Source organism: Notolepis coatsorum, assembly GCF_963971535.1.
Source record: "Notolepis coatsorum genome assembly, chromosome: 18".
Taxonomy (NCBI): Eukaryota; Metazoa; Chordata; class Actinopteri; order Aulopiformes; family Paralepididae; genus Notolepis; species Notolepis coatsorum.
The window spans coordinates 70,959,201-70,983,805 of record NC_140182.1 but is presented as its reverse complement, the minus strand read 5'-3'; the positions used below and the strand labels follow the sequence as shown (position 1 = coordinate 70,983,805).

Genomic DNA, 24,605 nt, shown 5'->3' with positions numbered 1-24,605 from the left:
TAAGACGGGGAGGACGTGACCCTCTTTGCGCCGCCCCTGTGCCTCAAATAGATCCGCTATCAGCTCTATCTTTAATCTTTCAAAATGTTCAGTTGCTATCGCTATTAGCTCTTGATTTGATTTGATAAGAGGCCGAGGTTGAGCAACGACTCGTAGGAGAGGATCATGGCCCGGACTGAGCTGCTCACGTATACCATGGAACGGCACGACGTAACGCGCCCCCCGCTGCAGGTCGTCGAGAGCCTAGCGAAGAACGCTCCCTCGATGGCTATGGGGGATCGATTGGCGGCTGACAAGCTGAGGCTGACGGGTCGCAGGTCGTCCTGCGCGAAACCGCAGGCCAGGAACTCCTCCAGAGACCAAAGGTCCGACTGCGCGCCAGTGTCTGCGACGGCAGATATCCGAGCCCTGTTGGCTGAGCCCCGGTTGCTGGTGCCATCCCTCCGTCCGACTGACATGTCCACAGAGATGGTGATCAGTGCTCGGGGGTGGTCTCTCAGCCTGGCTCGTCTCCATTCGCCCTTGGAGAAGATGTGGTACTCGAGTCTGATAGGTGCAGGCCTGTTGACACAGCCATGCGACGTAGGGGCGTGGCGTCGGCGATGGCTCCCGCAACGTCGGCCAGGGCGGGCTCCAGCTTGCACCAATGAGACCTGGGAAATCAGCTCCGACCCCACGGCGGCCTGTTGACCGTCGGATGGTGGCTGTTGACGCCTCTGTTGTCGGCGGGCCCTGTAGCAGCCGATGCACACCTGGTGAGGCTTAGGATTCCACCCGCGAGGCCCCTCCGTGAAAATGTTAAAGACGCTCTTGCATTCCGGGCATGACGCATGTTTAGCCCCGTCTGCAGGGCTCGGGGCAGGGCTCGTCTGTGGAGTCGTCTTAAGGCGCCGGAATGACGACATGACTGACAGGGAGGACGACGGGAGAGTGTTACGGGCCATCTCCTTGTTCTCGACGAGCGCGATTACCTCGTTAACTGGCTTGACTAGGATGTCAGTTGTCCCCAGCGTCTCGCGGCGTATGTCCGAGTCATAAATGCCATTGAGCAGGACATCGCGGACAATGTGGTCGGTGTAGTCGACGTTCGCACCACACACGCATGCCGCACTATATGCGCATGTCTCTGCTTTGCCCCGCACTCTAGCAGCGAGTGCGCGGAATGTCTCGTCTCGTTCCTGTCGTAGCTGAAGTAGCTCGGTGCGCAGGACACATGTAGCGACCGGGATGACAGCCAGAGAGCGCATGACGGCGATCAGGTCCTGCAAAGGCACCCTGAAACAGACACAGACAGCACAGTCAGCTGACAACGTATATCATGAATACACAATTACACTATAGTAACACATAAATATTAGGGCTGTCAGTTTATCGCGTTAATTAGATTAATTAATTACACAGCAAATTATCGCGTTATGAAAATTAACTCAAAATTAATTACAAAAAAGATTTTTTTTTTTTTTTTTTTTTTATAATAATTTTTTTTGTATCTCATTCATTCCATGAGAATGTAGAATACACATTTACAGATTTTTTTTTTAATATGGTCCATTTGCATGTTCTTGGTATCTGATTCTAGGGACATCTATGAATCTCAGGGAATGTATTCCCAGTGTCAGAAATACTGTGGGCTAGATCCACAAAGAATGGATTGCACGGTGCAAGTTGCACCCTTACTTACAATTCATTATGAATTGAAAATGGGGGACCCTGATGTAACCAAGACGAAAGTCTTTCTCTGGTCTGCATGCCCTTAACAATTGTGTGTATTGAGCCGTACTGTATTGTACCCATTCTGCAATCTGTTAATAATATTTACATTCAATCAATCAATCTGCGCTGTGATTGATTGAATGAAAATTTTATTTTGATCAATTGTAATGAACCAAATGAGAATATCAATACATTTTTTTTTATCTTTGACCAGACCTGAAAAATCTAAGCAAATTAATAGATGGAAGATGATTAAACAGAAAGTTTTGTAGATACAGTACTGAATTCTGCCATCTGGACACATGCTATTTGAAATATGATTATAGAATATAGAATATGAGGCATAAAATGGTTATGCGATTAAAATGCGATTAATTAGATTAATTAATTACAAATCCTGTAATTAATTAGATTAATTTTTTTAATCGCCTGACAGCACTAATAAATATATATATCTATATAATGCATATATAATATAATATATATGAACAGTAATGGTGCATCAAGCATCTCACATGAATGAGTGAACGAACGTCTCTGCAGGAGGCGAAGTGAAGGATGAGAACTAAGATGGCCGCTCAGCAATAACAGCGCAGTGCAAGGCATATCCGGTTGGATGCTGGTAAGACGCTGCCCTCTAGTGGCTGGCGATAAACTCTTCAGCCTGGTGATACTAAATCCAAATTGAACTCGGGCATTTGAAAGATAATGTATATATATATAAATGTGCGAATTGGCTATAATACGGTAATGTATAAGCATCTATTCTATATTCTATAGTAATATTTCGAATTGCATTGGTCCGGATGGGAGAATTCAGTACTGTATCTACAGAACCTTCGGTTTTATCATCTTCCCTTTATTAATTTCCTTAGATTTTTTGTACACATGATCTCAAGAGGGTACTGAACGAGATCAGTGGCAGTTTTTTAAGTTTGGTCATTATTATCATGGTGTTATTTACTGTCAAAGATGCAAAGAAAAATCATAATTCATATTCTCCTTTGTTTCATCACAATTTAAGCAAGCCTAGTAATAAACACAATATTTCTGACACTGTGAATACATTCCCTGAGGTCCATAGATGTACCTAGATACCAAGAATATGCAAATAGCCCTTGTAGAAGTGGAGCAATATTCCATTTACCTAGGTATACATTTAATGCGGATTTTCACATCGGGTGGAACAGGTTAACCTATTGGTAAACAAACGTATTGCTGAAAATATACACTATGACTGCTGTTGTGACAGGGTTAGGGTCTTTACTCTTGGATACATTTGAAAAGAAAACACTACTTAATGTCATACAGTCTGGAGAGATTGATTTATGACGTGATGTCATCTTGGGACCGGTACCGGACCCGTCGGGCTTAACTCTTTGGACGCCAGACCCGATGATAGTCGGGTTATCCCGCCATGCATTGAGTGCCAGGACCCCCGAAAACCCGAGTATAGTCGGGTTTTCATCGTTATTTCTTTTATTTGATATTTCCATTCATTACAGGCACACAGACACAGGGTTAACATGTGGAATCATCCTGAGAATGCCAAAGTGCAATACCGGCCGCATCCACCCAGGTGGCAGTATCGAGCACCCTTTGAAACATTATATCTTGGCCTGTGCGTCGATCAAATGTCTCCGGTCAGACTTTTATTTGTCGGGCAAGTGGAGCGGTTGTCCCGATCGGATTGAGAAGCGTCAAATGCTCCCGATGCATGATGTGTGGCAGATTATGTTGGCAACACGATCGACACCAATACTGGGACTCGCGATCAGATAATTGGAATATTCTTTTTGGGGTACATCCTAGTGAAGGTAAGGGCTATATGATATCAATCCTGCTGTGATCCAACCATGATTTCACCTAGATCGCGTCTGTAACGTTACTCCACAATGTATGCCATTGGTGATGATCAAAGCATCAAAAAACACCCCCCCCCACCCTTTCGTGCATTCATGATGAAACATAATACCGATAATATAGATTTGATTTAGAAATAGTACCGTGTCCAGGCGAGAAACGGCAGCGCTTTTAGTGAAATGCACGTATTGCTGCATAGCGTCGTTTTCTGGGATTAGACAGGATCACTCTGAAACTATACTCATATTCACCACGGGAAATATTCAAAACGGGAATGTATGGATGAAATTTTTTTTTCTTTTTCACATATTGAACGATAGATAGTCGATGTCAAATCGGCCATAGTATTGTATCCATAGCTATAATATAGAATATCGTTTTATAGCCCTGCAAACACCGCCACTTATTCCTATCTCTTAGAGCTTGGCGTGGTAAGTACAAACGATGCACATGTGGGCCCTTTTTAGGACGATTTGCCCACCGGCACTATGGCGACCACTAGTGGCTCGGGTGTGCATATAATTGAAGCCCCATTTGTTGCCTGTCGATCTCCCTTTCAGGTGACAAAATCGGTTCAGCGGTTCTCGAGTTACATGCCGATATTTGAGGCTTGTGCAAAGTACACGGTATTGCGCAAAATACAACTCCTGAGTCCCGACTCTTGGGGCTCTAGTTCTGTCAATCATTTGGCGATCTCGATTGCGAAACTGATTGTGGAGGGTTGTAGCCAATGAGTGTGGCTTTCCAATGATACCCCAACTGAGGATGTACGAATCAGGGATCTAGGTGAAAAACTAACGAGCGAAAACAGGAAGATAAAAAACACAGAATGAATTGAAGTCTATGAGAAAACTGAGCTTTTCTTTTGTACACAGCTTACCAAAATCACTCCTAATCACTCATTTCTGAACGGATCTTTATGAAATTTGGACAAGTACTACATAAGGCTTCAGGATATGGATCTCGGGAGTTTTTTAAGCCATACGAATTTCTTAGGAAATACTACTTCTGGACTACTAACTACTACAGAAAAACTTGAGTAACAAGTTTTTCTGCAATTTAAGTTCAGACCTATGTTACTCTATTTCATTAGCACTAAAAGTGATCTTTCTTTATTGTATCATAAACTTCAGAATGTTATCTTTCAAAAGAGACCAGGCTGATGCATGTGTTATACATATAAAGTATAGGGCTGTCAGTTTATTTCGTTAATTAGATTAATTAATTACACAGCAAATTATCGCGTTATGAAAATGAACTCAAAATTAATTACAAAAAAAAAAAAATATATTTTATTTTTTTAAAGGTGACATGTACTATAAATGTCATTTTTCAGTCTCTAGCATTGTATTATAGTAATAGGAGTTTGTATCAATGTGTTTTAGTGTCTAAATACCATATTGGCGGATTGCTCTGATTCAGCTCAGCCCCTTTCCTCCTCCAGTAAATCAGGCCATTTTGATTTGAACGTCTGAGTCACGTCATTCGGACGCTGGGTAGCGCACAGTGATGCGATTGGCTCTGTGGTTGGAGGTAATGCCCGCCCACTTCCTCATACTGCGAGGCAGATTGAAACCCGACACCTCTGCATACTCTGGAGAGAGAGATAGAGAGGGAGAGAGAGAGGGAGAGAGAGGGAGAGACAGAGAGAGAGAGAAAGAGAGAGGGAGACAGAGAGAGAGAGGGAGGGAGCACTTGGGGGGGGGGGGGGGGACCTGCCGCGCCACACGGGAGGTGGGACCCTCTCGAAAACGAGGGGGGGGGGGGGCCTCCCTTCCTCCCCTCTCCCGTGTGGCGCGGCAGGCCCCCCCCCCCCCCCAAGTGCTCCCTCCCTCTCTCTCTCTGTCTCCCTCTCTCTCTCTCTCTCTGTCTCTCCCTCTCTCTCCCTCTCTCTCTCCCTCTCTATCCCTCCAGAGTATGCAGAGGTGTCGGGTTTCAATCTGCCCCGCAGGGAGAGAAAAAACAAAAGGAAGAGACGGCATGTCTTTTTTCTCTCTCTCTCTCTCTCGCACCCCCCCCCCCCTCTCTCTCTCTCTCTCTCTCTCTCTCTCTCTCTCTCTCTCTATCTCTCTCTGCCTACCAGTCGCAGACTGTGTGGACTGACTGTCACTCAAAGTGCTTATGGGCGGAGCCAGGCCATAACAGCCTGAAATCTTGGAGCTGAAAAATGATGGTTTTGAGTACTTGATTAGAAATATAAAACAATGAATTTTTTTGAAAAAAACCTTACAGATGTCTTCAATAGACTAACAGGAATTGTGTAAAGTTGCCCAAATAGTGCTAGGAATAGCAGTACATAGCCCCTTTATTTTAATTTTTTTATCTCATTCATTCCATAAGTACGTAGAATACGCATTTACAGACTTTTTTTTTATATGGTCCATTTGCATGTTCTTGGTATCTGATTCTAGGGACATCTATGGATCTCAGGGAATGTATTCCCAGTGTCAGAAATACTGTGTCTGTTACTAGGCTTGAGTAAATTGTAATGAACCAAATGAGAATATCAATATTTTTTTTTTTATCTTTGACTGTGAATAACACTATGCTCAAATTGACCAGACCTGAAAAATCTAAGCAAATTAATAGATGGAAGATGATTAAACAGAAGGTTTTGTAGATACAGTACTGAATTCTGCCATCCGGACACATGCAATTTGAAATATGATTATAGAATATAGAATATCAGGCATAAAATGGTTATGTGATTAAAATGCGATTAATTTGATTAATTAATTACAAATCCTGTAATTAATTAGATTCATTTTTTTAATCGCCTGACAGCACTAATAAAGTATAGTATTTTCGTTGGCAAAAAAGGTATACAGTCCTCAAAAACTAAAACTAAAATGGCCACTTTTGGGGACGCAGGTTAAGAGGTTAATAGAGGCTTTACAACAGCTGTTTTAAAGGCATCTGTGAAGACGCCAGTTTTAAGGGATGTGTTTATAATGTTCAGGACTGGACTGGAGATTCTATCAAACACTCGCTTAAAAAAAATTTAGTTTGTGGAGTTTGCTTCTGAGACAGTTTTACACAGTTCGCTTAGTGTGATGCATGTAAAGTTACTCATGGTTACATTGCATACTCTACTGAGATTGGTTTCATCTCCACCTCCACTAGTAATGATACTAGCTCTGATTGAAGTTATTTTGTCCTAAAAAAACAGAGCAAATTCCTCACATTTAGCTGTTGATGAGGGTGGGGGGGCAGATATAGTGTTTAGCAGCTGATTGATAGTGGAGAAAAGGACTCTGCATTTTCTGTGATAATATTGGGGAAATAATCTTTCCTTGCTAGTCGGATGGTTCTGTTATAGGCACTTAAAGCATCGTTGTAGATATACATTTTCTGTGTAGTTATCCTATATACTATAGGATAACTACACAGAAAATGTATATCTACAAAGTGACTTTGGAAAGAAAAAATTGGAAAATGAACAAAAATAAAGAGTTATAAAAATGAAATGCGCAGGAAATGCGCACATTTCATTTTTATAACTCTTCATTTTTAGTTCATTTTCCTCTTTTTTCTTTCCAAAGTCACTTTTTACATCATTTTCACATAAACAATCTCCATTTCCTTTTCAGTAACTTTTTCACATTTTCAGTTAGATTCATTAACTCTTACATAAACATTATACAGTTCACATTAATAATATGACAACCACCACCACAGGACAGACAAGACAAACAAGACTCACAGGACAGGACAGTGTGTTCATATGTTGTCCATTTCGACCAGCGTCTGTCGTACGTCTTGGCCTTCATTCTCAGCAGGAATGTCATTTTTTCCATAGCGCTTATCTCCTCCACTATTCCCCTCCATGTCTCTTTGTCTGGAGCGGCTTCTTTGAGCCAGCTCCTTGTGATGGCCTTCTTACCAGCTATTGTCATGATTTTGAACAGGTACAAGTCTTCATTGTGTATGTTATATTATCGTACTTGGCCATCGCATCCCGCTCTTTAAGCCTATCGAGATATACCTCATCTCATGTACCTATTGTACTCCATCAACGAAAAAACAAGTACACCTACACCTGCCGGGTCCCGCCCCTATGGAAGCGTAGCCTATAAGACAGTGGGCCTGGTCACCAAACACTCTTCCTCTATTTTCGTTTCCATCATAACGGATGCAGTGCACCTTATATGTTAACTAGTTGTTATGAAAAGATTAGAGAAATTGCGTAATGTTGAATGCTTACCGGAGGTTTGCTTACCCCTGGCATCTTCGAGGCATGTTTCAGCGACACGTCGGGCCTGTGTTGATGTTTCCTCGTCTGACGGCAGCAGACCAAGGGGCAGCGTACAAGGTTTGGCTATCGAGCCGGCTTGTACAAAGGTAGGCCCTGTGTCATCAGGCATTAATGTTGGTATTGGTAATGCTGTGGAGTATGTTTCGGCGCCAGGGCCGGGGTGGCTTGGTGAACGTTCCACTGCAGTGGACGATTTCCTGGCGATCCTGGAACACGCTGCTAACGCTAATGCTACTAATACTACTGCTGATGCTAATGTTGATGCTGAAATGGGTCGTTGTTCTAATAATCCCCGCCGCGGGTCGTTTTTCCCTCCTCTTGCCCGCTTCATTGATGAAGGTCAGTCGGTTGCTAATGTGGGGGGTTTCGCTGAGTCCTATTTACCTTTTTTACGGGTAAACGGGCTAACAACAGGGTGCAGGCCGGGTGTACCGTGGCTACGTAGCCAGTTAGCTTTGTTCCTGTGCCCCGGCGGGGATGAACGATGTCCCACCCGGCCGATGCTTGAGAGCGAATCGGCTCGGAGGGTGGCAGTATGGACGGATGAGTGGTATACTGCTGCAGGATGGTTTGTAGCGGCGGCCAGTGTTATGGCTCAGCTGGCTAGTTTCCTATCCACATTGGCGTCGGGTAGTAGGGCTATGGGTCCAGCCGACATTGTAAACATGTTGCATGTTTGTGGTGTTATAGAGATCTTGACTCAGTCGCAAGCTATAACTGTGGGGAGGATTAGGATGCTATCAACGTTTGTTGTTAGGCATGTTTGGTTGGAGCACTCTCCTCTTGGGGAAGAGGATAGGTTTTCTCTCCTCACGACTCCTTTTTCCACGAAAAGTTTTTTTTTTTTTTTTTTACTTTATTTTTTAGCGTTTATCGCTTTTCTGGTCAAGCATGACCGACAGAAACAGGTTAAAATGGGATGTAGAGCAGGGGAAGACATTCTGAGAAATGACGGCGGGTCCGGGAATCGAACTCGTGTCCCCCAGATCCGTGACGAGCACGGTTTTCCCCGACGCAGAAATAGCGCCGAGATATGCGGTGAGCTACGGGAGCTCCCCCACGGAAAGTCTTTTTGGTCGTTCTGTGGAAGCGCAGGCGGTTGTTGATCTGGGTCCTACACCGCCTCACGCTGTGCAGCCAGAGGTGGGAGCACGGTCTCGTCGACGACTGTGGCGAGACCCTCGACAGGCGGCCATGTTTCCCCCGCCAGTGGTGCCCTGGGCGGAGAGTCAACAGGGTTCCACAAGGCCGACAGCCTTGGCGGCCGAGGGATCGGCCATTTTGGGTGAATTCGGCTTGGATAAAACAAACCGTCGTCACTTTGCCGCGAGCAGCCCGCTCCCCGTTCAATCCTCTCTCTGTTACCCACGGAAGCGGGGCTCTGATCGTTTTCCTTTGGCTGCAGGCCGCGAACCTTCTTTGAAGCGCATGCGGCCCCATTCTTCACTTCTCATGGGGACAGGGGCTGACACCCAGTTGATGGCTGAGCCTGGGTCTGTCCGTGAGAATGTTGTGCTGTCGCGTGGCTCCTGCACCACACGTTGTGTGATGGATGAGCCTGGTGTTACAGCTGCCACTAGCTACGGTGGTCAGCAGGGGGACTCGAGGCCTCTTCTGTTGAATGCACAGCAAGGGTTACCCCGGCCTCGCCTTCGCCAGGCGGGGTATCGCGCTGATGCCTCCCACTCCCGTGAGAGCGGCAGTGGTCTGCAAAGAAGAGGCGAGCGTGATTTGGGTGGTAGCAATATCACTGCAGGGCTTCGGCGTGTAGGAGCCCATGGGGTCCTCATGCCTTGCGTGTCTAGCTGCGGAACAACTCCTCAGCATGCGCTAGAGGGGTGTTCAGGGGGGGGGGGTGTGTCAACCAGTTTGATGACAGCTTCTCCCGTATCAAACCGGCCCTTTCTGTCGGGGTCCCCCCTTGGGTGCGTCGCACAGCGGGAGGGACCGGGCCAACTATCTACTGTTCCTTGCGGCCCAGCGTCAGTTGACGGCGGGTGCGCTGTGGGATTATTTTCACATATGGCGACAAGAATGCCGTTTGGAGGGGTGGATAGAGAGAACGTTGAGGGAGGGGCTTGTTTTGCAGTTCGCACAACCCCACCCTCCATTCTCAGGTTTGGTGCCGACCCTATTGTCAGGGTCAGAAGCAGTGACAGCCCTGGCCGACGAGATCCAATCTCTGTTGGCGAAGCAGGCCGTCGTCGTGGTTCCGAGAGAGGACGCGATGTCAGGCGTCTACTCCCGTTATTTTCTGGTACCCAAGAAAACAGGGGGGGTCAGACCTATACTGGATCTGTCCGCGTTCAATCGGTTGATTGTACCGAGACCATTCAGAATGTTGACCGTCAAACTCCTTCTGCTTGCTGTCAGGAGGGGAGACTGGTTCACCTCCATAGACCTGAAGGATGCGTATTTTCACATCCCGATTTTCCCTCCTCACAGGCAGTTCCTACGGTTCCTGTTTCAGGGCGTAGCGTACGAGTACCAGAGGTTGCCGTTCGGCTATTCTCTGGCTCCCCGCACATTCACCAAGTGCGTGGCGACTGCGCTGGAGCCTCTACGTCATCAGGGGATACGGGTTCTATTCTATCTCGACGACATTCTACTCCTCAGTCGTTCGGAGGAGGTTGCCAGGTCTCATACCAGGCTGGTGGTGGAATTCCTCACCAGGCTGGGTTTTGCTGTAAATTGGAAGAAGAGTACGCCTCTTCCCAGTCAACAGGTGGATTACTTGGGCTTGACGTTGAGGTCGAGGCCCATGATTGTAACCCTCTCGGAGCAGCGCCGGGTGTCTATCCTTCGCGCGCTCTGGGGTTTCCGTCTGGGAGGGACGGTCACGGCGCTGCAAGTGATGCGTCTGCTCGGTATGATGGCATCTGCTCACACGGTGGTTCCTCTTGGCCTCCTCTTCATGAGGAGGATACAGAGGTGGTTTTTCTCTATGAGAATATATCCGGTGAGGGACAAATGGAAACGGTTGACGGTTCCTTTGTCGATATGGGGAGATCTCGCCCATTGGAAGAGGCTGGGTATCCTCACCATTGGGGTCCCCATGGGCAGCAGGCGCTCACACGTCACGGTCTTCACCGACGCCTCTCTCACGGGTTGGGGAGGGACGTGTCGGACCCACGCAGTGGGGGGCAGCTGGATGGAGGTTCATGCTGGCCCATCTACCCCGCACATCAATGTGTTGGAATTGAAGGCGGTCCTCCTGGTCCTCAAACGGTTCGACCACCTGGTGGTAGGCGAGCACGTTTTGGTCAGGACAGCCAGTATGACGGCAGCGGCGTATATATCAACAGGCAGGGTGGGACTCGTTCCATCCGCCTGCTCCGGGCGGCGGTCGAACTTTGGCTATGGGCATCTCGCAGGCTGCGCAGCCACATTCCTGGCGCAGAGAATATGGGCGCGGATATGATGTCTCGGGGCGGTCCTCGTTACGACGAGTGGGAACTCCACCCCGACATAGTCAGACAGATCTGGGATCGGTTCGGGGAGGCCTCGGTAGATCTGTTTGCGAGCCGATGCTCTCACAAGTGCCCCTTGTGGTTCTCGGTCAGTCGAGCAGATCATCCCCCCTTGGGGGTGGATGCCTTCTCGACCTTTCCATGGCCGCCCGGTCTTCTGTACGTTTTTCCTCCTGTACAGCTGTTGGGTCAGCTGTTGGAGCGGATACGGAGGGAGCGCAGGACGGTGATCCTGGTCGCGCCGGACCGGGGCACGGCAGTGTGGTTCCCGGTCTTGATCCAGCTTCTGGTCGCTCCTCCTTGGGTTATTCCTTGGTCGGCGACGGCCCTCTCACAGCACAACGGGTCACTGTTCCAGTACCCGATGTTGGGCCAACGCCTGTTGGTGTGGCTGGTGGGAGGGTGAGTCTGGAGAGGATGGACCCTTCTGTGGTTGATACCATCCGGAATGCACATGCTCCCTCCACTGTCGCGCTTTACGCGGGCAGATGGCGTATGTTCCAAGAGTGGTGTAAGGCGGGGGGCCAGGACCCAGTCTCCTGCCCCCTGGATGCTGTCCTGGGTTATCTCCAGTCTCTCCTTGGTAGACTGTCGGCTTCGACGGTGAGGGTATATGCGGCGGCTATATCCTCCTATCATGAGGGGTTTGAGGGGAATGTCTTGTTCAGCCACCCTCTTGTGAAGCGTTTCCTGCTTGGCGCTCGACGCGTTAAGCCGGTGCAACGCACTTTGGCTCCGACTTGGGATCTTCAATTGGTCCTCGTCGGTTGTCCTTGGCCCCGTTTGAGCCGCTCGAGCAGGCGCCGTTGGGACAGCTGTCTTTCAAGACCGCGTTCCTGCTGGCTGTCACCTCCGCTAAACGCGTGAGTGAGCTCTGTGCTCTTTCGGTACGTCCAGAGTGCCTGTCTTTTCGGGCCGATTGCGGTGCCACTCTGCGACCTAATCCTGCTTTCATGCCTAAGAATATCCGGAGTTCCTTCCGCTCCCGGGATATTGTGGTTCAGGCGTTTCGTCCTCCTCCTCACACTAGTGAGTTAGATGCGAGCCTTCACCTGTCATGTCCGGTCCGTGCTTTGGGAATTTACCTCAGCCGTACTCAGGACTTCAGGGTTACCGATCAGCTTTTTGTCTGTCATGGTGGTTCTCGTGCCGGTAAGGCACTGTCGAAACAGCGCCTGTCCCATTGGTTGTGCGAGGGCATTGCCCTCTGCTACACGTTGGCTGGGCAGGATCCCCCTGGGGGCATCAGAGCGCACTCCACTCGTGGGGTGGCTGCCTCTGCCGCTCTCCTGGGTGGGGCCTCGGTGGAGGACATCTGTGCTGCAGCTTCATGGTCCTCCCCGGGCCCCTTTGTAAGGTTTTACCTCATGGACATGACCGGGGGTTCTGTCTCCCAGGCGGTTCTGGGGTCTGTGGCCTTTCCTGCTTCCCGTCCTTTGGTAGGGTAGCAGGAGTGTGTGGGTAGGGGCCACAGTGTGTTAGGTCACACGTGGTTCCGCCTGTGCTGTGTGTTCAAGGGGTTCTAGTTCCCTCTTGCTCGCACTCAGGTGGAGTTGACTGCGCCCCCCCTTCATTAGGAAGGATGGGGTGACGGGGCTCCCCAAACCCCTTGATGTGGGCTTACGGGTCCTCAGGGGGTGCATCTGTCGGGCCTCGTGTCCGCTCTAACCCATATCTCGATAGGCTTAAAGAGCGGGACGCGATGGCCAAGTACGCTAATATATAACGTAAGGTTATATAACCTAGTTATATGAGTACTGGCTAAGCGTCCCGCTCTTAAGTGGCCCTGAGTTCCCCTTTGAGGGATCTTTTACTGGAAACGGGATTTTTGGCGAGGAAGAGTGTTTGGTGACCAGGCCCACTGTCTTATAGGCTACGCCTCCATAGGGGCGGGACCCGGCAGGTGTAGGTGTACTTGTTTTTTCGTTGATGGAGTACAATAGGTACATGAGATGAGGTATATCTCGATAGGCGTAAAGAGCGGGACGCTTAGCCAGTACTCATATAACTAGGTTATATACATAACCTTACGTTTATGTTTATGTTTATTTAGGATCCCCATTAGCTTTTGCACTGGGCAAAAGCTATTCTTCCTTGGGTCCGGCACGCACAAATGTACAACAACATTCAATACATTACATTACATTACATCAATACATACATTACATCATCATCAACATCAACATCAATACATTACATCAACCTCAACATCAGTCACATCATCAATTACAGTACATCACTATCAACATCAGTTAGAATGATATTGTACAAGATATCCACCAGCAAAAAGCATTCAATTAAAATAACTAAAATAACTAAAATAACTCAAATAACTCAAATCAAACAAATAGTGCTTCCTGAGCAGCACTCACCGCCATCAACTTAAACACATCCAACAGTCAACTGGTTTTCACCTCTTTGCCATAATGGCTCAATGCATGCTCATCAGCAGATGACACTTTAACTTCCTCTTAAAGGTAGCCTTGGATTCTATTTCAGCTAAGTAGCTTGGCAATGAGTTCCATTCCATGTATGGTCTCCTCTGTGATCAAACCCAGGTATATCAACTGGGGTTCCATGGGGAATTCATAGCTAAGAATTCTGTACATTTCCTGTGTAACACTCTTCCAGAATGGTTGCACTTTATCACATAACCAAAATATGTGAGAGTGGTTGGCATTCATCTGTCCACACTGTCTCCAGCAGGGTTCTCAAGTTCTTTAATAGTTGTCATACAGAAGTACAGAATACTTTCATACAAAATGCTTCTTACTGTTACGCTCCAGAGACTGTGCTAGACAAGATAGTATCAAATAACATAATAACATAATATAGCATGTAATTTAGAAGAAGAAAAATGAGGTCACAGTGTTCGGTATAGACATATGTACAATGTTCTGAGTTACCATATAATATACAATACTATGCAGTGTACTAATGTACAGTACTATCTAGTGCAAAGCAGAAATGGGATGAGGTACAATTTTAGGTACAATTTACAGTAAGGTGTACGAGTTGTAGTGCAATCCTTCATCCATAAATATAAAGTGTGGGGAGTGGGTGCTACAGTGTGTTTGTTTAAAGTGGGTGTGTGCTATAAAGTGTGTGGAGTGGGTGCTACAGTGTGTTTGTTTAAAGTGAGTGTGTGCGTGTGGATGTGTGTGCTATGTGCGTTTGGTGGTTGTTGTTGTGTAGTGTTCATTCATTGTTCGTTTAGCAGCCTGATGGCCTGGGGATAGAAGCTTCTTCTGAGTCTTTCTGTGCTCGCCTTGAGACTCCGGTATCGCTTGCCTGACCGCAGCAGTTCAAAGAGGCAGTTGTTCGGGTGACTGGAGTCTTTAATGATTCTCTTAGCCTTGCCCTTGCAACGCTTGTTGTAAATGTTCTGGAGGGTGGGGAGCCCCCCTCCAATTGTGCGTTCGGCTGAACGTGTCACTCTTTGTAGTCTGCTTCGGTCTTGTGCAGTGCTATTCCCAAACCAGGAGGTGATGTTGCCGGTCAAGATGCTCTCTATTGTACATGAGTAGAAGTTCTTAAGGATCTTCTGACTGACTTGGAACTTCCTTAGGCGCCTGAGGAAGTAGAGGCGTTGTCGTGCCTTCTTCACAACACTGTCAATGTGTGTGGTCCATGTCAAGTCCTCGGATATGTAGGCTCCGAGGTACTTAAAGCTGTTGACTCTCTCAACCGGTGCCCCGTCGATGCTGAGGGGGCTGTAGTCCTTGATCCCCGACCTCCTGAAGTCCACAATCATCTCCTTTGTTTTGCTGACGTTCAGGGAGAGGCTGTTTTCCTGGCACCATCCCGCCAGGACCTTGACCTCTTCCAGGTAGGCCCTCTCGTCGTTGGCAGAGATCAGGCCCACCACCACTGTGTCGTCAGCAAATTTGATGATTGTATTGCTACTCCGCTGAGCCACACAGTCGTGTGTGTACAGGGAGTAGAGGAGGGGACTCAGAACACAGCCCTGGGGGGCCCCTATGTTGAGGGTGATGGATGAGGAGGTGCAGTTGCCTGCTCTCACCACCTGGGGTCTGCCAGTCAGGAAGTCCAAGACCCACTGGCAGAGGTCATAGCCCAAGCCCAGGTCCCTGAGCTTGGCTATGAGTATGGAGGGGACTATGGTATTGAATGCCGAGCTGTAGTCGATGAATAGCATTCTCACATAGTTCCCCTGCCTCTTGTCCAGGTGTGATGCTGCTGTGTGCAGCACATGGGCTATGGCGTCCTCCGTGGACCTGTTGGGGCGGTATGCAAATTGCAGGGGGTCCATGTTGATGGGGAGGGAGGAGCAGATGTAGCCCTTTACTAGCTTCTCAAAGCACTTCATGGCTATGGAGGTGAGAGCTACAGGGCGGTAGTCGTTGAGGCAAGCAGGCTTGGATTTTTTGGGTACAGGGATAATAGTGGACTTCTTCAGGCAGGTGGGGATGACAGCCTGTTCTAAGGACAGGTTAAATATGTCAGTGAATACTGGGGCCAGTTGGTCGGCACAGACTTTTAGGACGCGGCCGGGGATGCCGTCCGGACCTGCTGCCTTCCTGATATTCACTTTTTTAAAGGTCCGCCTCACCTCATGCTCTGTTACCCTGAACACTGCGCCTCCATCAGCAGCCGACCCCCCCCCCCCCCCATTGCCGTGGCTTGTGAGCTGGTGTTGTTATTACCAGCATCAAACCTCGCATAGAAGGTATTGAGGTCATTTGCTAAGGAGATGTCACTGTTCAGTTTGAGGGAGGCGCCTTTGTAGTCTGTCATCGTTTTGAGCCCCTGCCACATAGCTCTAGAGTCAGCTTGTTCAAACTGGAGTTCAATTTTATCCCTGTAGCGCCGTTTGGCCTCTGACACTGTCCTCCTTACGTTGTATCGCGCCACCTTGTGGTCATTCATGTTGCCTGCCACTAGGCCGTCGTTGTATGCTTTGGTGCGCTCTCTCAGAGCTTCACGGACGGATTTGTCTACCCAGGGTTTTTGATTTGGGTAAACTCTCATTTTGGTAGTGGGGATTGTTTCTTCCACCCTAGTACAAACATAGTCCAGCACTGTCTCCGTGTAGACATTAATGTTATCTGTGTCGCGGAACACATTCCAGTCTGTGCCGTGAAACACAGACCGGAGCGTCTCCTCTGACGTCAAATCCCATTTCTGCACCTCTCGCGAGACTACAGGAGTACTTTTAATTCTCTGTTTGTACTTTGGTGAAAGAAAGATTGACGCGTGATCTGATTTACCAAAGCCACTATCAGAATGAGCCTTGTAGCCACCTTTAAATTGCGTGTAACAGTGATCTAGGATGTTACCGCCTCTGGTGTTGCAAGTCACATGCTGATAGAAGTCAGGTAATACCTTTCTCAGATTGGCGCTGTTGAAATCGCCCAGCACCAAAATGGCGGCGTTAACGTTCGTCGCTTGTATTCTATTTACCTCGTCGTGGAGTCTGGAGAGCGCGGCGTTGTTGCTGGCTTGCGGTGGAATATACACTCCGATCAGGATGATCGCCGTTAACTCCCTCGGGAGGAAGAAAGGACGACACTTGATGGTTATATATTCCAGGTCTGGGGAGCAGTGGTTGGATAATTCCTTCACGTTAGTTGGATCGCTCCAATTTTTGTTAAACATGAAGGCAATACCTCCTCCACGTTGTTTACCGGACTCTGATGTCCAATCCTTGCGATGGATAAAGAAGTGATCGGCTGGTTGAATTGCGTGGTCTGGAACCTCCGGCGTGAGCCACGTCTCGATGAAGCAGAGAACGTTACAGTCCCTAACGTCTCTCTGGAATTGAATCCTTGCTCGGATGTCGTCTAGTTTATTGTCTATTGATTGTACATTGGCTAGCAATATACTGGGTAGTGGTGTCCTGTGCCGCCTGGTTCTCAGCCTGTTACGGACTCCAGCTCTCTTTCCTCGCCGTCTGGGTCCTCTGTTCCTGGGATCAAGGAACAAAGGATCTGGTCCTAATCTCCGGAGAATTTCTTCAGGCCATTGTTGCGGTTGTTGCCTTTTTAATTGTTTACTCTTAATTTGCGCTGTGATAAAAAAAAATCTCATCACATTTTTCCAACCGAATTCTCTCCATCCTCTAGAGCTAGTGGATGTGTGTTGTGTCTCACATATAGAATGCCAATCATCCTCTGTCAATATTATACTCAGTTCACTTTTTTCCTGCACATTTGAACTGTTCTTCTTTTACTTATTTTATTCCAGAATGTATGTTTGTAAGTGCAAATAACAATAAACAATAAACATTTACATTACTTTTTGATATCACAGCAGATAGTGGTTTTTGTTTTCCTCTGTTTTCTCTCTGCTGCACGACATTTCCTTTTTTCTTCTTTGACACCATTATAGTTCAACCAGGGGGAGGCTCTGGTTGTCGACTTCTTAGTGGGGTGACAGCATTTAATACAGATGACACTGACAGTGCATCATTGAGATGTTCTACCATTTCATTTAGAGAGCTGTCATGACTGTGTGGTTCATATAGTCTGATAAGATCGGTGAACTTTGATTCAGCTTTGTCATTAACCCTTTCACTGCTGCACTACCAAAACGGTTAACCCTTTCACTGTGACAATACACAGGAGGTTAACCCTTTCACTGCCACACAACAGCCGGTTAACCCTTTCACTGCCACACGACAGCCGGTTAACCCTTTCACTGCCACAGGACAGAAGGTTAACCCTTTACTATCACACAACCGACGGTAAAGGGTTAACCTTCTGTTGTGTGGCAGACAGTGAAAGGGTTAAGGAGCCTCTTTTGAACTATGACTTATTTTTTAGTTTTAGTAAGGGTTATTTGGGCATCAAAGAATATACAGTGATGGTCAGAGAGAGGTAGCTCAGTTATTGAGATATTATTGATGTTTAGCCCAGTTGTTATCACTAAGTCTAATGTATAATGTAACTTCTCATCCAACAGCTCTGTACCTGCCGATAACATCTCCATCCAACAGTCTGTTGTAAGGGTTCGGTGTGAGGGTAGGTGAGGAGACCCCAAATGCTGAACACGATCAGAGAGAGTAGAGGCAGAGACGACAGAATGAAAATGAACAGGCTTTTACTATAACAGTTGCAACAAGGATACACGTTAAAACGGTTACAAACAAAAGCGAACTGTAAAACCCGGAAATAAAACCTCAGCAGTGCTGGCAAAATGTGGACTAGGAATAAACATGTGAAAAAAAAGGTGAAACAAGTACGTGACCGAACACAAGGGTAGACAAACAAAACAATGGCAATGACGCGACAAGGAAGTGAGAAACGGGCAGGAATAAGTACTGCCCGTGATTACTAATGAGCGCCAGCTGGTTTTAAGACCAGGCATGAACACACAGTAATTGTAAAGAGAATAAACCTTAATGGAAACATATGTAAATATATCAAACCTCACTGGAAACATATGCAAAGAGATAAACCCTTAATGGAAACATATGTAAAGAGATAAACCTTACTGGAAACATATGTAAAGAGATAAACCTTACTGGAAACATATGTAAAGGATTAACCCTTTAACCACAACCCAGACCGGGGAAAGACAACACGAACAGAGGCAGAACATTAATCATAGCATTAATAGTATTACACATAACCAGCAAACCTAGGCCTAAATGCCTGAGAAGGTTCAGTATCTGGAGTTGCTGCGTTTGGCCACCAGAGGGCGGCAGAAAACCACTGTTCACATTGTTCAGGAAGGAACCCCGGCTGGGACCATGACATCTGTACCTGTCGATAACATCTCCATCCAACAGCTCTGTACCTGCCGATAACATCTCATCCAATTGCGGCAGGTTGAAGGTCAGGAGGTGTGACATCATTCTGCTCTTGTTTCCATGGCAGCGGACAGCTGCTGAGCCTGGAGGATGGCGCTTCCTCCGGCGGACAGGAAGTTGTGGAGGGGACAGGGGGCGGCACCAAGAGAGAAGGACCCAGTGAATACGAGATCTCCCTGGAGAATAAGAATAAACAGGTACGTGTGTCCCCGCTTGGAGGGCAAGCACATTTGTGTGTGTGTGTCTGTGTGTGTGGGGGTGTGTGTGTGTGTGAGATGAATGGATGGGATGGGATGGTTGTTTTCACAGAGCCTAGTGGATCCATGCCTATAAGCCTGTGAGTGTGTGTGTGTGTGTGCAAATGAGAAGGGCTGTATGTGTGAAGGATGTGCCAGTGTTTGATACTGTATCCTACCGAAACAGACACACTTCCATTCAGATCTATTTCTGTCTCTGTTGATGAGAAAAAGAACAGCAGCCATTCCATTGCCACGGTGACAGGAACATGGACGATGCTAGGTTGTCATGGTAACAGCTAATAACTGCTCCTGGCGGATGGAGATGTCTTTATTTCTCGCAGCGAACCGCTGAAGAGACCTCTGCTGTGGCTAATGTTTAGTGTATCTGTGTGTGTGTGTGTGTGTGTGCGTGTGTGTGTGTGTGCGTGCATGCGTTTGCTTGAGCACAGGGAGATGTGTGGCTGTCCTCCTTTTTTCTCCCTCTCTCTCTCTTCCTCCTCCTTGCCTCCCACTCCCCCTCCTTCATCTCTCTCTCCCTCTCTCCCTCTCTTTCTCTCTCCCTCTTTCCCTCTCCCTCCCTCTCCCTCCCTCTCTCTCTCTCTGGGCTTGAAGAGAAGGGGAGGAGGGGGCGATGCTATAGCAGCTGAATATGACAGAGAAAGATGTCTTGAAGACGTTGCTCTTCCAGTAATGGGTCAGAAATAGTCTTGTGAGGGTGTTTACTCATCTGTTCCTCCTCTTTGATCACCCGTGTCACGGACCATCTATCCTCCACCGAGGCCCGCCAGCCAGTGTTCGTTGCTGAATGATGATAGATGATGTTTACTTTGGCACTAATTCCAAGGAACCCTCTGGCTGGAGAAAGAGGAGAACAGAGAGCAGTGAGAGACCTTCCTGTGTGGAGTGGGATTCTCACCAGGGAGACGGAAGCTCAGGGTCTTTTTGATCTTTTGAGGACATAGCACAGGAAGCCTGCACTGTTTGTCTGGTGGTGGATCTAAATAAACATTGTTCGGTGGCTGCTGTTTGCTTTTTAATATTGTGCTGCAGTTTATTTAATAGGTTTCAGAAACGTATAAACAAGAAAAGTTTCTTCATCAATAAATATTCAATCAATGTACGTTATTATTATTATTATTATTATTATTAGGATTAGTAGTAGTAGTATTGCCAGTACATGTGACCATGTCTCTCTCTCTCTCTCTCTCTCTCTCTCTCTCTCTCTCTCTCTCTCTCTCTCTCTCTCTCTCTCTCTCTCTCTCTCTCTCTCCCCCCCAGATAGAAGAGCTAGAGCAGAAGTACGGAGGCCATCTAATAGCGAGGCGCGCGACCCGTCGTATACAGACGGCCTTCCGTCAGTACCAGCTCAGCAAGAACTTCCAGAAGATCCGGAACTCCCTGTCGGAGAGCAAGCTTCCCCGCCGCATCTCCCTGCGCAGACCCAACCCGGCGGGCCGCAGCCAGAACCCCGCGCAGAGACACAGCTACACCCTCCTGGAGCCGGGAGGAGGCCCGATCCCCATGCGCTCCAAAACGCCGCCCCCTCCCCCGTCCCGCTCCACCTCCCTGCCTCCGTCTCCTCCGTCTACAGCCCCTCGACCCGCCCCCACCCCGGCCCACGCCCCGGCCCCGTCCCCGGGACCCAGCCTCACACAGCTGGAGGACTGCTTCTCAGAACAGGTGAGACATACATCGTGAAGCTACGTTATCCTACTGCTTTCCCTTGATGTCATAGCTCCCATATGGTGGCAGGGTGGCGCTGTTACCTCACAGCAAGAAGGTCATGGGTTCAAACCTGACTGCATGCTAGGTACGCACTCCTGACATCGCCCCTTGAGCAAGGCACTAGATGGTATTAGAACTGGAGTTGGTCCCCGGGCGTCGGACTATGGACACCCACAGCTCCTAAATAGTTAAGATGGGTTCAGTGCAGAGGACAAATTGTATATCCAAAAGTGTACTTTGCATATAAAGAGATTCCAATTTTAATTATGATATCCATACATTTTGCGATGGCTATGTTGCACCTCTCATACTAAGCGTTCAGTATCAAAGCAGCGTGGGTGAAACCAGCATGCAGGGCTTTTGTCATTTCCCCCCCATTGCAGTTACCATGGCATATGCTTGCTTCACTTCTCTCTCACGATTACCATGGACATCTTTGACACCGCTTGCTATCGCCCCCTTTGCAGCTGCACTCCCTGGCACAATCGATCGACGACGCTCTCCGCGGCTGGAGCTTATCGGAGGGAGGCGAGGGCACGGGGCTCCTGATGGACCCGGGGGCGTTCCGGGCGGCCGCAGAGAGCGCCTGTCTCCCCCGCAGTGCCAGTTCCCTGCTCATGGCCTTCAGGGACGTCACCGTCCACATCGACACCAACAACTCCTACACAATCTCCTCCGCCACCACCACCACCCTGGGCAACGCGGGAGGAGGAGAGGCGGGCAGCAGGAAGGCCTCTGTGAGCGGAGGGGCCGGGGGTCAGTCGGAGGAGGGCGTGGACACCGAGTTCCCCGCACCTCCTCCCATCGAGGAGCTGGAGATGGGAGATCCGGGCTCCAGGAGAGGCTCGACGGTGCTGGCCCCGGGCGGTGGAGGAGGAGGGATGGAGAGGCAGTGTGGCTCGGAGCGACTTGGCTCCGCATCCACTTGCACCTCCATCCAGTCCAACCAACAGCCCACCCAGACCTACACCCAGTACCAGCAGTACCAGTACACCCAGCCCCAGCAGGTTCCTGGGGGCCCAAGCCCCGAGGCTCTCCAGGCCCTGGTCCTCTCTCTGCCCAGGGACCGCTGCCAGGACCCAGCCTCCTGCCGCTCACCCACCATCTCCACCGACACACACCGTAAACGCCTCTACCGCATCGGACTCAACCTCTTCAATGTGTGAGTGGACTAGGCATGCACACACACAAACACACACACACACACACACACACATGCACACACACAAACACACACACACACACACACACACACACACACACACACACACACACACACACACACACACACACACACACACACACACACACACACACACACACACACACATAAAGTAACAAAATATTCATACACCCTCTGGCTCAGAGTTCAAAGTACATTCGTCAGTGTTTTTGTCTCTCTGCGCCATACCCTATGCGGTTCTTTAAAAGCAATGCACTCATTAGTGTGGGAGAGAGGTGCTGTCCTTTCAGCACCATTCGATCCAGGCTACAACTACTCTGTTATACAGAATTATAATGAGAGGAAGACATGGGTAGGTAGATAGATAGATAGATAGATAGATAGATAGATAGATAGATAGATAGATAGATAGATAGACAGACAGACAGATAGATAGATAGATAGATAGATAGATAGATAGATAGATAGATAGATAGATAGATAGATAGATAGATAGATAGATAGATAGATAGATAGATAGATAGATAGATAGATAGATAGATAGATAGATAGATAGATAGATAGATAGATAGATAGATAGATAGATAGATAGATAGATAGATAGATAGATAGATAGATAGATGAATGATCATTACATTTATATAGTGCTTTACTAGACACTAGGGGTGTAACGGTACGTGTATTCGTCCCGCAAATTTACGGTACGGCCGTCACGGTGCGGTACGCGCAGCCATACGAAGAATACAGTACGTCTCATAATACCACTAGGTGAAAGTAGGGTTGCAATTGCACATTTGACAAATCTATGCGCAATATCTTTACTTTACTTTACACTGGCTTACATTGATCATTAACATTGAATATTAACTCATTCAGCGCCGGATATAGGTCTAGTACGCCACCACTTTAATCAATGGGGGGACTGCGAGATTTGCGAGTGCTTAAAATATATCTTAAATTATAGCTATGGGTCTAATACACCTGTTGTTTATCAGTGAGTTGCTTCCAGTCAACATGTACAAAACGGATTGTTTTTTCATCGGTACATTTCCATTTTATACCGTTTTGAATATGAATATAGTTTGGGTGCTTGTGTGTAATTCCAGGAAAAGTCGAGATAATGGCGTTTTAGTGGAATACACTAAACACGTTGTCATTTTTCGCCTGATTATCGAATCTTCCTGAAATCAACGCTAGATCATCATTATTATCCTTCCTCGTGCAAGAATGAAAAGAGCCTCGTAGCGTGAGGCTCCCCCAGTCCCCTCCTGCACTCAACGACACACACACACACACACACACACACACACACACACACACACACACACACACACACACACACACACACACACACACACACACACACACACACACACACACACACACACAGAGACAGTGTCGTTCGGGTTAGAAATAAATTTATATATAGTGTTCTTACCTTGTATCTGATGTAATGCAAAAGAAATAATCCAATTATCTGATCGCCATTCCAAATACTGCTCGTGGAGGTCCGTACCACATTACCGACCGTTACACACTGACGGGCGGGCAGGGTTACTGTTCCATGCCATCGTTGTTGAGGCCTACCTCGCCTGAGTATTTAAACCCCGCCCGCACGGCTCGGATCGTCCCAGAAAATAAACTACACCATTCCCAATGGATTGCAATACCAGCTGGAAGGCGTAGGCGGCGGTATTTGCCCTTTTGCGAGCTCAGACCCATTCCCAACAATAACATCAGGCTGGATGGATGAAAATAAATGGATATCGCTAATAAAAGAAATAACAATTAAAACCCGACTATACTCGTGATTGGCGCTCAAGCGATGGCGAGTTAACCCGACTATCATCGTGACTGGAGCTGAATGAGTTAAGCTTGTATTACCAAATGTAGATGATGAATAAAACGTTGAAGCTTGCTTAGGCACGGTGACAAGCGGACAGAATTAACAACGCACACTGACACTGCACTCGGCTCTGCCCTCCTCCCTTCCCGTTTTCTACAGCCTGTGTCCCTAAAACAAAACCATCCATGATGAATTAATTAAATGTTTGTAACACAGCAGGGTCATTACAATTTAGCAGTTTTCTTTAGTTTTCTTGTTCGCCCAATAATGGTAATTATTGGAAAGACACACGTGCGCGCGAACACACACACGTCAACTTTCTCCCGCGGACCGCGGACTCTCACAGCTGTTAAAAAAGAAAAAAAAACACTACAGTAGAAAATAGATAGATAGATAGATAGATAGATAGATAGATAGATAGATAGATAGATAGATAGATAGATAGATAGATAGATAGATAGATAGATAGATAGATAGATAGATAGATAGATAGATAGATAGATAGATAGATAGATAGATAGATAGATAGATAGATAG

General features: G+C 47.6%; 1 protein-coding gene across 1 annotated transcript in view; it reads left to right on the top strand.

The window, feature by feature from the left end:
• iqsec3b (IQ motif and Sec7 domain ArfGEF 3b) overlaps positions 1-24,605 on the top strand; it is a gene marked incomplete at both ends in the record, with an annotated part of 155,345 nt that overhangs the window by 70,024 nt on the left and 60,716 nt on the right. The window contains 3 exons of the mRNA XM_084335489.1: positions 19,143-19,272; positions 20,593-20,994; positions 21,507-22,201. Of these exons, the coding sequence (XP_084191615.1) occupies positions 19,143-19,272; positions 20,593-20,994; positions 21,507-22,201 (1,227 nt within the window). The remainder of the gene's footprint in view (positions 1-19,142; positions 19,273-20,592; positions 20,995-21,506; positions 22,202-24,605) is intronic.